The sequence below is a fragment of the Ambystoma mexicanum genome, chromosome 4p (genome assembly GCF_040938575.1).
Source record: "Ambystoma mexicanum isolate Mex_15411 chromosome 4p, UKY_AmexF1_1, whole genome shotgun sequence".
Lineage (NCBI taxonomy): Eukaryota > Metazoa > Chordata > Amphibia > Caudata > Ambystomatidae > Ambystoma > Ambystoma mexicanum.
The window spans coordinates 904,457,601-904,474,073 of NC_090927.1; the positions used below are offsets into that span (position 1 = coordinate 904,457,601).

A 16,473-nucleotide genomic window follows, 5' to 3' on the forward strand; every position below is an offset into this window, starting at 1 on the left:
CTGTCTGTGTTCTTCGATTCTGTCTGCCTAACCAACATATTGCCTGTGATATTTGCCCCCAACTCTCTCTGGGTATTTCGGGTGCTAAGTGTGTTTATAACCCGGTAGCATTTCTTACCGCAGATACGCGTTTATCTAGTAGACCGAACTGTCAAAAGTGGTCGCAATTGTATTGACGGTAACATGTTCTGTTTTGTAGCACTGGTCCATTCAAACACATGGTACTTACCTCGAATAATACTGTACAAAGTGAATTGGTTAGTTGTAGTATATTTTACGTGTGGTTTTTGAATTTATAGAAGTGGCGTGTTGATAAAAAATGTTTTAAAAAATAAATGTACTTATCTTTTTTTACCTAAACCCTTGAGTCAGTGTTTGCTTGAGTCACAGTGATTGTGGTCCCTTTGTGTAATCTCTGCTACTGCTCATATACTCTTGAGATAAGCCTTGCTGCTCCGCTACTGCTACCACGCTTAACATAGTAGTACAGGCTTGTACCAAAGGTAAAACTTGTATTGCCACCTGTAGTCTTAATTGTGTGTAGTGGTCCCTAAGGGCACTGCACAGGATTCTGCCTAACAGTGATCACCTCCGAATTAATATATTTTCTCTTTGGTTTTAGCCAGCGCTGGTGGTCCGGGCAGTGCCTCGTAGTGTTGTGTCGCCATAACACAAACGGATGCACCTGTGTCGATTAACACTGGGGTTGGAGTCTCACAGATGTCCACCACGCACGTGGGCTGCCTTTGTTTTGTTCGATATGAAGAATAGTTCATCTTCTTCCTCCTCCTCTGCAATCTCTAACTCGTGGAGCTCCTGTTCCACCGCGGGCACACTTCTCTGTTTGCGCTGGCCACTACTGTTTAATGTATTAGGACCTAGTGGGATAGCTACTGGATTTGCCGCCCGGCACATTCTGGCAAATTGGCCTGCGGTCCTGCAGCGCCCATACGCCCTCCCTTTTGCGGAGCATTTGCTGGAGTGTAGAAGGTCGTACCCACATTTTTGGCATTGCTGTGGGTAGTCCTTCTGGGTCCACCTTAGGCGTTTGGGGCGGTTGCTCGCTGTCCGTCCGATGACGTTGGCCTCACCCTTCTCCGTTTTGGCCGGAGCATCCATTCTGGTGGCACGGCTGTCAGCTAGTTCATAGGACCTGCCCATGTCGAATATCTGCGCCAACGTGAGCCCCGCTTCGCGGAGCACCTGACGTTGCAGCTTTCCGGAGCTACAGCTTGGGAGAGGAGCTGGTTCCGGACCATCCCCTCCTCATTCTCCGACTGGCATGTACTGGCCAGCTGTCGCAGTCTTTCACAGAAGTGGTCTAGCGATTCATCCTCCCGCAGCTTCTCGCTAGCCATCACGAAGCGATCTAAGTCCAGGCTGGCCAGGGGTAAGAAATGTTCTTTGAGGGCATCTTTCACGGCCTGGTAGATGACAGCAGCGGAGTACAGTAATTCGAAGACACAGTGAACGTCAGAATCTGCAGCATACAGCAGCGCTACCTTTTCATCATCCGTCTCCCCCGTTGTCCTGATGTATGTCTCCAGCTTTTTGATCCATAAGAGCCACTTCGGGACCAGTTTCGATGGGGGCCCCGACATATCAAATTCTGGCATTGGGAGCCAGTGTGCTCTGCTGTCTTGGCTTCATTCTGATGGGAGGTTGTGCAGGAGGCTGCACAACAGCTGGAGTAGGGGGCTCAGGGGCTTGGGCGCCATCCCCAGGGTTGCCTATGGCTGTGGACCGCACAGTCACCTCTCACTCCATGGAGGCCCCAAATCCGCAGCAGTGAGTGACTTCCAAGTCTGTCGAAAGTGGTGGTGCAGAAGTGTCTTGTAAGGCACAGTATGGGGTGTGCCCTCCTAGGCGTGACTGTCAAGGAAGAAGGTACGGGGGGGGAATCCCTGTACCAGGTAAGATAGTGTCCCCTTCACAGTGCTTCCCCACGTGCACTTGTAAAGGATGAAGATGCAAGCATGAGAAAATGTATTCCCCTGCTATTGGCACTGTGGGTACTCCAATGATTAAGAAACCGTCCTTTTCTTGTGTTTTTTAAAAGAATGTGCCTGTAAAGGCTCCAAGAATTGTTGAAAACGATGCACGAGCACCCCGTGAGGGGCCGCAACCGTCAGGTAGATAAAATGGTGGTCACATGTGCACTGCGCGGTTGACTCTTCTAGTGGGTGCTGAGGAAATGCTCCCAAATCCAATCTTGGATGCATATCGTTTCTCCCCCCCACTCAGCGGTGTCTTCATCGCCAATGTTATATTTTGATATGGGCCCAGGGTCCCCTTGGTGAGCAGGCCCAAACCCCTCGTACCTTGATTAAGACTCAGACACGTCTGCTCATTACGGGTTCATGGCAGCATCTGCCGAACATCGGCAGCACCTTTATTCGACGTGCTTGCGCGACGGCTAACGTTACCGCCACGCACGCGGAACACCACATGACTCTAACACTGTAAAGTCTAAGAACTTACCTCTTGTTGTGTAGCCTTGCTTGCTCTCAGTTGAGACCTGTCTTGGTTACCTTTCAGTGTTGCTATAGCTTTGCCCCTCACAAGCCTCCCAAATTGTTGCCCCTTCAAGTGTTCGATCTTCTACAAACTTTTCTAAAAACATTGTGCCCAACTTTTTACCTACCTGCAAAGAAGATCTTCAGCTCCCCTAGACATTGTGCAAGTAACATTGGCTGTCTTGGCTCCCTGTGAGACTCTTCTTTACCTCTGACTTTGTGCTTTGGCCTTCCCCCAGGAAAGGGTTAATTTTACTCTGCATTGGAAGGTTTCAAAAGTACTTACCAGTTTGTGAATTATTTGTTAACCTTTGTGTCATTCCTCTCTTCTATCTTTTACACCAAACCCAGTATTCCTTTAAATGTACCAGTGATAAATCAATGTCCAGTGTCCTGGCTGGCTATTTAAGTCACCTAAGGGTGTAGGAAGTGTCTGTGTGCCATTCCCAATGGGTGTCATCTGATTTAGATGAACAGTGTGTTTTGAAGTGTATTATAAGTGTGACATATATTGCTCCCTTCTGAGAAAGGCTTCTACAACTGACTGAAAATAAATTAATTGTTTTATCAAGAAACCTTGAGTGTAAGATTTTTTCTGATGTAAATCTGTTTAGAATCGCATGCTGTGCATATTGTCTGACATCCAGTGGTAACCGCAGAGTATTGCATCTTGTCTTTCGAGAATCGAAAGGGGAGTCGACATGGGCGTGCCTGTAACACTATCCCTACGTGACATGTAGTTGTACCCAAGATCCCTCATGCGTCGAGGTCCCTCAGATTGTTTTTTTCTGCCCTGCATACTGGTCGCCTTATGCAGAGCTCGTCAGAAACATTGCCTATTGTCCCTTCGACCTTTGATCTAACAGTTTAAATTAATATACTTAATATCACCCTATCCTTACCTTATTTCGACGGCTGTCCCAGATCTCTGCTGAAAACCTGAATCATCAGAACAGACGGTGATCCAGTCGGTGCTGCCGACCACGTGGCCGACCTTCCGCCGGCCTACATAGTAGGGAGAGTGGGGTTGGGGTGGACATTTCTATACAATCTGAGAATGCCTTTCCCTTTCCTTCCTCTTTCCCTTTTGGTCTTCGTCACGCTACCCATTCTCAGCTATTAAGAGGACTCCATTTAGGTTTTAGCCCATTTGCAAAGGCAAATTTCCTTGGAGAGATGAGCATAAACGGTGTAACAGTTGCTTGCCCCTCAATCACAACAAAGTAGATTCCGTGCTTGTAAGCACCTCCGTCCTAATTCATTAAAGGAGCGCAAAGTCAAGCGATGTTGAAGGACGAATTATTATGACTTGTGCTGCAACATGACCACCCAGAACTTCTGGGACTTACAGTACGTGTTGAGGCGTTTTAAGTCTAGGATTTGCTGCCACCCTCCTGACTTCTTCCGTACCAGAACGTATCTGGAGTACACTCCAGAGGGCCAGTCGCAGGGCGACGGGCTCTATCGCCCCCTCTTTTATCATGGTCTGATCCTCCCGCAGCATCTGTGCCATGTGTAGTTCATGACACGCCACTGGAGGAATTTGGTGGCACCTGCGTTGGTGTGTCCCTGACAAAGAACTTCCAGCACCCATTTGTCCTTGGTGATGGTCGTCCACTCATTGACAAAATGGGCTAGTCGGCCTCCCAATGGGGTGTGCAAGTGGTGGCCCAAATCCACGGCCGGTTCAGGCCTGCTTGGGCGTCTGGGTCCTGGCTTGCGGACGATGAAAAGGCTGTCCTACGCTGCCACAGGCCTGTGAGCTGCGTCTGTAGGCTTCCTGAGTGGTGGAACGGGATGGTTGATGATGGTTGATGATGGTTGAAATACCCCTTGGAGGCCTGGCCGGACTTCTTGAGGATCGAAAGGATGACCAGCTTTTGCTTTTGTAATGTTCCCAGCAAGCGCGCTGTCTTTGTCTCCATCTTGATAGTCTTGCCAAAAAGGTTGTCCCCATTAAATGGCATGTCTACCACCTTTGACTTGACACACCCTGAAGTTGTTGGCCTTCAACCAGCCCTGCTGTCGAAGAGACACCCTGTTGCCCATCTGGCAGAACCCAGTATCTGTGATGTAGAAGGCCACTGCGATGGCGTGGTCTGACAACACCTCACCCTCCCAGACATCATCCAGCAGAGCAATGTACATGACTGTCTTTCGCTGACTCTCCTGGTGTTTGAGGAACCACCCCTCCTCCTTCGTCTCCTCTGGCACCAAGTTGAAGAGGGTAGAGGTCCTTGATCACATGATGTGAAAGGAGCTGATCTCATCCGTTGGCAAAGCCCTGGCGGGCTAGTCGGCACCCAGTGCTTCCCCGTTTTCTGCTACATTGAGTCAAACTACTCATCGGTATGAGTCGGTGTAGTGGCCAAATCGGTACTAGTGCCCGTGTGCGGGGGCTCCTCCCCTACAGGTGTCAAGGTCCGATGTGGAGGTGTTGGTTGACACCTCGGCCAGACGGTTCCTTGGACTTCTGCTTCGGCCTGGATGGGCTCCTCGGAAGGCTTGCTAGACAGCGGCCCAGAGCCGGTAAAGGTGTAGCAGACAGTCATTGCTGTATCTCTGATAACCAACGTGCACCGTGTCGTATGGATGGCCATCGCCATGTCCCTGGGAGCCGGCTGAGGAGTAGGAGGAATAGTCGGCAACGGATCCCGGCTGATGTACCGCCTTGGGCTAGATGCTTATCAGAGTTCATCCCATGGAGACCCCTCTATAGTCAATCTCACACCCCCTCATGGTCGTAGTAGGCGTCCTAGGGCAAGATGTGGTCGTTGGAGCCCGTGTAGATGTGCATCGGCTCCCTTGATGCCTCTTTTGGCCTCGCTCTTCCCTGTCTAGATGGGGGTACTGCTGGTGTAAGTCGCTCCCTGTTTTTCCTCTGACTCCTTCCAGATAGGGTGACGATGGGGACAGCCCAATCACTGGGCTGCCAGAGGATATCGTTTTGTGGCGCTGCAGCAGCAGCCTTACACTGTTGTGGCAAGGTCACTTGTGGATTTGCCGCCATTGTGATCGTAGAGACCACCTTCGTTGCTAAGCCCCCTTTTGATGAAGTTGTGATGGTCGCTGATGAGGTGGATGCTGAAGCTTTCGTCAATTGGATCGTTACTCTTGACGAGGCTGTGGTCGTCGACAGTCTTGGCTGCTGATGGTTTCGCCGACGGGACGTGAGGAGCCAACCGAGGACTTCTCCTTTGCAGGCTTGTCTGTAGACGGTAAATAAAGTTTAATAGGGGTTAAGGACTTCCTCTTTAATGAAGTGCTCCTCACTGGCAGGCTCATCTTGGACGTAGTACACCCAGTGGTATCCATGGCACATGTTGAAAAGGGTCCTCTTCTCCTCGGACATGGTTGAAGATGCGAAGTAGCCCAAGCCTGGGCCTCTCGTATCTTCTAAGTGAAGAACCATGATGAAAGTTTCTTTGCTGACAATGGATCCCTGCTGCCGATAGGTGACCTACGGTCGAGCGATGGAAGTAAATCGTCCCAAAAAATTATTATATTCTTATTGAAATAACTCGAATTATCAAAAGGCCTGAAGAGCAAGAAGAGGACTCCCAACACAAACGTGCTGTAAAAATGGTGGAGCTTAGGGAGACAACTGTCTGTGGATGGGGGCAGTATGACCCAACGGCCAGTGAGTGGTTTAGAGGAGAAATAGATTTCAGGCTAAAGCAAAACTGCTTTTTCTTTTTACAGAGCATTCCCAACCTGACTGGGAATATTCATGAGCATGTGAATCCATGCCAGACAAAGGCAGGAGAAGATTTACAGGTAAGTAACTTATTCCTTACTCTGTTTAAAAGTATATTGTTAATGCGATGTAGCAAGGGCACTCAAAGGTGAATGTACACATTATTGTATATTTAGTGATGTACTTAGCTGTGGCTTTTAATTGATACATTCTGCCTACATTGTGTTGAGTGCATTCTTTGTGTTTAAACTGAAACCTTCACCACTTTCCAAGTGCTTAGTCGCACTACCAGATATCATTTTGCTAGACATTAGTGTCTTTCCCTGTTCACCAGAATATGGTGACCTCTCAGAACATGTTGACAGGGCTGATTCTGAGACTCCATCTCAACTCAATATCAAGGGTTCTTGGCTCAGCATCGTTTAAAAAATATAAATGGCTGTATATGTTTGTGATACATGTTTTATCTGTACATTCTTTGCGCTCATCGTTGATTGGTCTGCACCTCCTACCATTGAATATTCCTCCTAAGAGTTTGAGCCTTAATGTTTGTTCAAGTCTATCAATGAGTGCATGGTTCAACTTAGTGGAAACCCTGCATTTCTATGTAATTGGCCTCCCAACAATTCTATTTCTAGGTTTATGACAGCATCTGGAAAATGGCTTGTTCTCTTGAATTTATTTTTTAGGTTCTACAGTGTCCTCTCTCTCTTCGTTGATCAATGCAGCTACACTGATTTCTCAGCAGTTGCAACGAGGTTTTGGCCTGGAGAAAGCCTTCATTAGAGCATGCTGGGAAGTTTATGTGTGCTCACAGTCCTCACAGAGCATTCAAAAGGTAGGCATATGGTAGATTGTATATTTATAATGGTTCTAGATTATTGATTTGACTTATGCCAAGATGTTTGATTAAATCAAAAGCCATCATTGTGTGCATTTCCTGATCTAGTTTCCATTTTGTGACATTCCCTCTGGTTGATCCGGAGCACTTGAAGATCATTTGAAATCTTTTTTTATGGAATTTAAGAATAGTTTCTTTTTAAATGTCAACCTGCTTCACTCTTGGCTCTGCTTCATTGTAATCAATCTGAACATTGTGGAAACTTCTCCGTCATACAGGCTATTATGCATGATTTTCTTTAACTTTTTGCTGACTTTCTTCGTTTTTTGACTTTGGGCTTCATCACGAGTGGGCATTATTGCGGTGGTAAATCCGCTTGGCTACCGCCCAATGCGAATAGTGCTACCGCAACGTATTCCTGCTCCATTGGCACTGAATCCCTAGTTGCAGCAATGCTGTTAATCCCCAGTATTTCCAGGGTCTGTAGTACTCAATGGGACATTTTCGGTGCATTCACCCCCAGATCAAAGCTGGCAGTGAGTGCTCCGACCTTCCCAAAAACTCAGGATTAGGCGCAGCGTTAATGCACCTGTAATTCTTACCTGATGAGTCCTTTGTTTTTTGTTCATTAAACTTCTAGAAGTTCCACTTACGGTGTCAACTCATTTTTGTTGTAGCATTCTATATGACTATCAATGCAGAGGTGCTCTTTGAGAACACCATTTTTGTCTTTGGGTGATCTGTCATCGAGAAAGTGTCATCGAGAAGGTGAGTAGGCTGGTGCCAACTGTGTGTTTATTTCTGGCTACACCATGCCATTTTTTTTTTTTTGGTCTTTGTTCGAATGGATCATGAAGATCGGCCAAAAAAACGGTTTGCCTACATAGACTCTGGACAGCCTTCAGAGGCATCCTTTGACTGAGCCCTGTTTATTTGTGGATGCGGTTTTCCTAGTCGCCTCATAACCATCTTTTCGTGGATGTCCGAATTAATGTAGTTTGTTTGGCAATTCTTGATTGGATAGCCGACATGTTTTAATGTTGTACGCTACTGAATTGGTTTATGTACCTTCCCCAAGCTCCTGTATGTGTAAAACTATGGACACCCAGGCTTTTGAAGATATTTGTTTTAGAAATTACCTGGAATGTTTGTTGGGAGATCGGCTACTGAGATTCTGTACTTTTCTGTCTTGACTGGGGCCTATCCTTTTGTGGATTTCTCTCCTGTTAGAAGTACGTTTCAATGGATTGCAGTCTCCCGAAGATTCCTCATCAACTAAATATCCATTCCAGGGTCAGCTGCTCAGAAACCTTTTTGATTGGGGGCATAGTACAACTCAACTGGATTGTGCCACTCGTTATGATATGGCATTTATAACACGCCTATACACTAGTGTTTCAAGACGCGGCGAGGGAGGGGAACAAACGGAGGACAGACACCGATCCTACTAGGCTAGGTGTCCATCAGATCGTGCAAGGAAGGGGGGCATGGGCCAGTGCAGCACATGAGAATAGTTAACAAGTAACGGCTGTCAAGTGCAAGGGTAATTGCAGACATCAGTTGACATGGCAAGTGCATGGGTAAATGCAGACATTAGGTGTCACAACAGGTGTCAAGGGCTGGTAGGGCACTGTAGGGATACAGAACAGTCCCCAGGTGCAGGGATTGCTAGGCGTGCAGTGCAGGTGTGTGACGCTGGCAGAGGATGGACCTGGGCCCGAGATCAGAGGGTGTCAACTAAGCCTAGTGCAGTTCCGGTTACAGCCAGGATGTCGGCAGAGGAGAGGAGGCGAAAAAGCAGAAGCAAAGAGAAAGGTTTGAGGTGCTTCTGTATCTGGAGATGGTTCCCCTCGAATTTAAGGGATGTGGGGAGGCTGTTCCAGAGGGAGGCATCAGCCAAAGAAAGAGATCTACCACCAACTCGTTGCTTGGAAAAGCGACTGACCTTGAGGGAGTTGGAGGCGGATGAGCGAAGAGCTCGAGAAGGCAGATATTTAGGAAGAGAGAGTTGCAGGTATTGTGGCCCCAGGCCCCAGAAGGCCTTATGGACGATGCAGAAGGTTTTGAACGTAATCCCCACAGCCACTGGGAGCCAGTGCAGAGATTTCAGTCGTGGAGAGATACGATCCCTGGGCTTGAGGCCAAGGACAAGTCTTGCAGTCCTGTTCTGGATGAGTTGCGGAGAGTAGAAGCAGGCAGTTTTAGATCGAGGCTGTTGCAATAGTCCAGCCTAGAGAGAACCAGAGCTCTGGAGACAGTGAGCTTCTGGGCAAAGGAGAGGAAAGGTAGAATACTTCTGTGGAGGCGCAGTTGGTAGTGTGACTTCTTAGAGACGTCAGAGATGTGGGGAGAGAAGGAGAGTGTGGAGTCGAAGATGACCACAAGGTTTTTAGCCTTGCAGGTGGGAGTAGGAAGAGGGCCAAGAGAGGCCAGCCAGAGAGTTGCAGGAAAGGAGGGAGCAGGTGTGCCGATGAGGAGAACCTGTCTTACTGGCATTAAGGCAGAGGTCATTGGCGGCACACCACTCATGGATAGCAGACACAGTCAGAGAGGAGGGAAGGAGAGGAAGAGGCCGAGGGTAGCCTGAAAATGAGCTGGATGTCATCTGCATAGCACTGAAAGTTTGGGCAGAGAGCGGCGATGCTCGGGTGTGACGTCAGCCGCCATATGTACTACCATACTATATCCCCTATACCTTAGTTGTTTTTTTAAGCTCAGCGTGCTGCTTTTCGGAACGACTCATGAGTGAAATTTGACAGAATTGTTATATTCAAGTTTGTCCGCTGCCAAGGCATCCCGGTTCAAGCATTGTCAAGACTGCAACTCCAAGATAACGATCAGCGACCCGGATTGCATCTGCATGTGCTTCCTCTGTAATGATCATGACATCAAGGATTGTGGCTCCTGTCAGCAAATTAATCCCAATTTGTTGAGGGATTGATCAGCAAAACTTGGGTGACCATCATCAATCTCCAGCTCGTTTGACCGCCAAGTCATTAGGTCAAGAGACCGACTGTTCCACTCCTGAAAAAGAGGATGGGTGTCACAAAAATGCAAAGGAACTGTTGCATTTCTGTAGCCATTTATCTCCCTTGTCTTCCCTTTAGAAGATCCGATGCCACCGACTCTGGCAAGACTCTGATTCGTTGAAAGAGCACAGTAAGTCCTGCCCAAACCCCTGCACGTCGAAAGTCAAGCGGGAATCTTTCAAGGAGCAAATGCTCCTAAAGTTTAAGATGGCCGCAACTGGTACAACTCTGGTCTTGACGCTACAAGCTTCCACAGCACCAGTAGTACCCAGATTTTCCGACGCCAATGTTGCCAAGTCTGGTCTGAAACCCCTTGCCCATGAATACTGGGAAACCGGACCAAGTGGCCCGGAGTTGCTAGCGCCATTAGGCCTGGTCGGAATGACGCAATGGATATTTCTCCAGCATTGGATCTTTCATAGATTCAGATGCTTGAATATTCCCCGTCGTCAGACTGGGAATCCTCAGAGATAAATTAAATAATAATAATAATAAAAATGTTTTATATATATATATATATATATATATATATACTGCCACCTAGCAGTGCATGTACATAGCCCATTATAGCCTATGAGCCACTTCATTGTGTAGTCCCTCCACCTCACTTTGGTCCTTTATGGCCCCAGCCAATGAGGTGGCAGGGCTTAAGCTCCGCCCCCGGCAGCCATCTTCAGATTTTTCACCGCAGTCTATCAGACACAGGGAATCCTCAAGCTCTGAGCTTTCTCAAATTCTTTCTACTTTTGTGTGGAATATATTTGTAAAATATATTCCATCTTGTTCCCCTTCTTAGGGGCTTTCTTTCCAATTAACCTTGGTGGCAAAACTTGTTGTTTTCCTCTCAAAATCGTCGACTGAACTTCTCTTCAGAAATGGAGGCACCTCAGGCTGTCAGGAAGCCTTCCCTATTCAGGGACTGCACGAGGTGCAAGAAGAAATTGGTTTACTGCAAGGACCCCCACGAGCATTGCATTTATTGTCTGTACCCACATGACATTAATAAATGCGAGATTTGTAAAACCTTTTCCACTAAGACCCTTCATGACAGGCATAGAAGACTCCTTTCATACCTGGAATCCAGGGATCAATCTTCGGACGAAGAGTCTGTCAGAACAGCTCCTGTCCAATCCAGCATTCCATCTGAGAGGCAAACTTCAAAGAGAAGGGCCTCTTCAGTGGAAAGGAGTTCCTCTCCCAAATCCAAAAAGAGGATGCTGGAATTGATACCCTTTCTGCCTCCAGTTGACCTATCAAGCCAGAAAAAGTCAGCAAAATCTGCCTCCAGAGGTAAGGAGGAGTTTGCAAAAAACGGGGGGGGGGCAGTAGTCGGCGGGTAAACCGCCCACGAATGAAGGGAAAGGTAAAGGCCCGTCATCGGCCATACCGTCGACGAAACCAGCATCGACGACGACGACGCTTAAGACATCGTCGACAGTTAGATCATCGTCATCGGACATGTCGACCGCGAAGCAATCGTCGACGAGCAAGAAACACCACTCGTCCACAAAGCATTCCTCCATCACGCAGTCGTCCACGGAATACACTCCACATTCGTCAACGAAGCCCTCGTCGACGGGAAAAGGTCAGTCGTCGACGACGAATCCCTCGTCGACGGGAAAATCTCAGTCGACAGCGAAGCCTCTGTCGACGGGACAATCTCTGTCGTCGACGGGAAAATCTCAGTCGACAGCGAAGCCTTCGTCGGCGGGACAATCTCAGTCGTCGACGAGGATAACATCATCCATAACGCCTTCAGAGGCACCGCAAATTTCGGCAGTTACAGAGGAATTACTGCCTCTCACTCTTGAAGCTCCTGTCAATTCAAGCAATATCATTGAGAAGAATACTGTAACTGAACCTCCGGTGCAGCAATTTTCTCCTTTGGGGCACATGGCAGAACTTCCGGATATAATTCTTCAGGAAGAATTCTCTGATGCGGAAGTGGTGGAAGAGTCCATCGGTCCCTTACCGAAACAATACAGCTCTCCTTGGCACCCGTCCACGGGAGAATCCGAATATCCTCATGACCCGGTGCTCATGTTATCCGTGCAGAGGATTGTAGAAGAATTTTACAGACGGCAAAGGGAGAAGCAGATTCCGATTAATCCCATTCCTAGAGGGTCATCCCCGATTCCAGGCACATCGGGTTGCTCTCCTTACAGGAGTAGACCGCAAAAACGGATGAGATCACCTGCTCGAAGACCGAGGAGCAGCACCCACAGTGCTTCACCTACAAGAGTCCCATCACCACAGTCATCGCACAGACGGCGATCGCCGGACGTAGATCCCACCATGGTACCGTCCACCATCTCGGTATCAGACTGGCAGGAGGATCCTTTTGGTGAATTTTCGGAACCAGAAGAAGGAGAAATAACTCAGGAGCCAGATGCACCCAGTAATTGGGATGACTACGTCGTCGAGAAGCCCAGGAGGAGAGACTCTCCGGGCAAGGCCTCACCACCGGATGATCTCGTCTCTTTCCACACCATAATAGGTAAAGCCGCAGAACTGTTTAAAATTCAGGTTTCTTCGGAGCAAAGGCAATCCGTGCTCTATGAGCACAGGGACAAACGAAGGAGGACAGTGACCACAATTCCCCTCCTCGATACCATCTGGGATTCCGGATCCAAGATCCTATCTACGCCCTTATCGACTCCGGCGTTGGTGTCCAGGCCAGAAAAGAAATATAAAGCTCCGGATTCGGCACCGCTTTGTTTAAGGGGTCATACGAAACCGGACTCAGTTATTACAGTGGCGGCCAGAAAGAAACTCGCCAACCCCTCCTCACCGTTGTCGGCCCCACCGGATAAGGACGGACATAAATTGGAAGCCATGGGCAGGAAAGTGTCATCTTCTGCATCACTTACAATCAGAGCCGGTAACGCACTGGCCATGACCGCAAGATTCGATCGCGAGCTTTGGCTCCGCATGTCTAACTTGGCGAAACAATTACCACCGGAGTTCCAGGAGGAGGCAAAATCCATAATCGCGGATGGTGAAGCAACATCGTATCACATGATCGACGCAGCGGTTGATGTGGCCGAATCAGGCTTCAGGTAGACGGCGCACGGCACAGTGCTCAGAAGGCAGGCCTGGATGAAGGCTACTAACTTTAGACCTGAAGTCCAGGCGCAGATTCTAGACATGCCATTTGATGGCCAAGATCTCTTTGGGAAAAAGATAGACGACCATTTGAAGGCAATCAAGACAGACACTGACACAGCCAGAGCCATCAGTTCTTTAAAGGACAAAAGTAAGGACCATCGGTCTTTTCGTCCCTTTAGAGGTTCATCTTCCAAGTTCAGGGGATACAGTCGTTCCTCCTATGGTCAAAAAGCACAAGGCGGCACGTACCAAGCCAATAAATATCAGTCATCCAACAGATAAGCCCATAGAGGCAGACGTGGCTCCGCCCAAGGGAAGTCGCAAGCCAAGCAGAACTGACGACCAATCTCCCCCCCCCCCCCCCCCCCCCCCTTCGCCACGCCCCGGTGGGGGGGAAGGGTGAGCCAGTTTTTCCAGCGCTGGCGGTCAATTACATCGGACAAATGGGTGTTACAGGTGATCCGAAAGGGTCACACCTTGGAATTTCTGGACCAACCTCCTTCCCTGCCTCCAACTCCCCGCAGGGTGCATATGCTAAGACAGGTCATGTCCGAAGTGCAAAGACTGCTCCAGAAGGCAGCAGTAGAACCAGTACCCTATTCTCAGAGGGGAAAAGTTTCTACTCCCGATTCTTCCTTGTCAGAAAGAAAAACGGTCAATGGTGGCCCATCTTGGACCTGAGGGCTCTCAACAAGTTCATCAAGCGCATCACTTTCAAGATGGTAGCTCTACAAGGGGTGCTACCTTGGTTAAACAAGCACGACTTCTTGGCCACTTTAGACTTGGAGGATGCATACTTCCACATTCCGATCCATCCAGCACACAGGCAGTTCCTCAGGTTCACAGTGGGAGGGCTCCACTTTCAGTTTGAAGTGCTTCCGTTCGGTCTAAAATCGGCGCCAAGAGTTTTCACGAAATGCCTGGCACCGGTAGCGGCAAGTCTCAGGAGAGCAGGAACGGACGTTTTTCCATACCTGGACGATTGGCTGATAAAGGCAAGTTCAGCTGCAAAGGCTCGTTCGGCAGTGTCGAGGACGGTCAACCTCCTAAAAGAGTTAGGTTTCTCCATCAACCAGACGAAGTCCTGCCTCGTTCCCAGCAAGGTAGCCCTCTTCCTGGGAGCCGAGCTCGACTCCAGCATTCCCAGAGTGAGACCATCCACAGAGAGAATAGCAGCGATTCTACGCTTAACTTCGAACTTCCTACAGAAAGAGACAACATCTGTACGCTCTTACAAATCCCTATTGGGCATGATGTCATCATGCATATTCCTCATACCGAACTGCAGGCTTCGCATGAGGCCGGTTCAGGAAGCTCTGGACCACCAATGGAAACAAGCTTTCGGATGCTGGGAAGACATTGTCCAGATTCCATCGACGTTGCACAAGGCCCTTCGATGGTGGAACACTCCGAGGAATCTTCTACAGGGAATGCCGTTTCAAGCACCGACATCGACCCTCCTGCTGCGGACGGACGCTTCCTTATCAGGCTGGGGCGCTCATCTTGCGGACCTCCAAACCAAGGGATCTTGGTCGGCACAAGAGTCCCAGCTCCACATCAACGTGTTGGAGCTCAGGGCTGTAAGGTTGGCGCTGAAAGCCTTCCTACCGGTTATAGCTGGTCAAGTTCTTACGGTCCAGACAGACAACACAACCTCCATGCACTATACAAACAAGCAGGGAGGCACGAGGTCTCAGATTCTGTCGCAAGAAGCCCAACTGCTATGGGCATGGGCCTTGCGCTACGGGACACAGATCAGGGCAGAGCACCTTCCAGGAGTAGACAATGTCCTAGCGGACAGATTAAGCAGAGAATACACAGCGTCACACGAGTGGGAGTTGGACGACAGAGAAACCCGACGGATATTTGCCTTATGGGGCCATCCGCAGATCGACCTTTTTGCCACCAGGAACATCAAAAAATGCAAGAGATTTGCGTCAAGATACCCCGAGCACCAATCGCTGGGAGACGCGTTCTCAGTGGATTGGTCGGGGAAGCTCCTCTACGCCTTCCCACCCATTCCCCTCATGTCGAGGGTACTTCGCAGGGTGAAAGAACAGGATTGTTCCTTGATTCTTATTGCACCCGATTGGGCACGGCAAGTCTGGTACCCGACGCTGAGACATCTATCCTGCAAAACCCCGATTCGTCTCAAATCTTATCAATATCTACTGACACAACAGAACCGCAAGGTCCTCCACCACGACCCGAGGAGCCTGTCCCTCAAAGCATGGTTCCTGAGCAGCGTAAACTGATGCACCTAAAGTTACCATCAGAATGCTGGGATATCAGGGCCGCTAGAGCCCCGTCCACGCAACTCACCTACACCAGAAAATGGACCAGGTTTTCCAAATGGTGCGAGACCTCTGCGATCGATCCCATCACGGCCTCGGTTGATCAAATTCTGCCTTACTTGTTGCACCTAGCTAAATCAGGGCTCTCACTGTTCTCTATCAAGGTCCATCTGTCAGCCATAGCGGCCTACATAGTAACCGCGGAGACGCAAGCCTAACTCTCTGCAACCTCCCTTCGAGCCCATACATAGATGCGATATGAAATTCTTGTCTTGGAAGACATCCTTCCTGGTAGCCATCACATCGGCCAGAAGGATCAGTGAGTTGCAAGCTTTGTCTTCGGAACCTCCGTTTACCTTGTTCCAGAAGGACCGCGTCATCTTAAGACCTCACCCGAAGTTCCTCCCCAAGGTACTTTCGGAGATGTCCTTCACTGAGCGCATTGTTTTACCAACCTTCTTCCAGAATCACGCTTCGGAAGCGGAAAGGACATTACACTCTCTAGACGTTTCTAGGGTGTTGAAGTTTTACTTGCAAAGAACCAAGGAGTTCCGCTCCTCAAACCGGCTATTCATTTCCTTCTCTGGCCGTACCAAGGGCCAACATATATCCAAACAAAGCCTGGCACGCTGGGTATCGTCCTGCATCACCCACTGTCATCAGTTGAAAGGCGACCCTTTAACTAGACCGCCGTCTGCGCACTCCACCAGAGGAAGGGCGGCGTCAACAGCATTCCACGCAGGGGTGGCCTTGAAAGACATATGCAGAGCCGCCACGTGGAGCACTCTGCATACTTTCGCGAAACACTACTGCCTGACTGAAGATACCAACAAAGAAACTGCAGTTGGACAGGCAGTGCTCCGCCATCTCTTTGTATAAGGTAGGACCAGCCTCCTTTCCCACCTTTCCCGAAGTATGTAACCGTTGTGTTGTTGCATGGTAAAGGTTTGATCAGAAATGTTTTTTCTGTAATTATGCATATCTGTTT

General features: G+C 49.0%; 1 protein-coding gene across 3 annotated transcripts in view; it reads left to right on the forward strand.

Moving 5' to 3' along the window:
* The window catches only part of MDN1 (midasin AAA ATPase 1), a 2,688,524-nt gene that overhangs the window by 1,365,886 nt on the left and 1,306,165 nt on the right, over positions 1–16,473 (forward strand). For all 3 annotated transcript variants that reach the window (XM_069606482.1, XM_069606484.1, XM_069606483.1), the window contains exon 47: positions 6,903–7,051. In XM_069606482.1, coding sequence (XP_069462583.1) covers positions 6,903–7,051 — 149 coding nt within the window. The remainder of the gene's footprint in view (positions 1–6,902; positions 7,052–16,473) is intronic.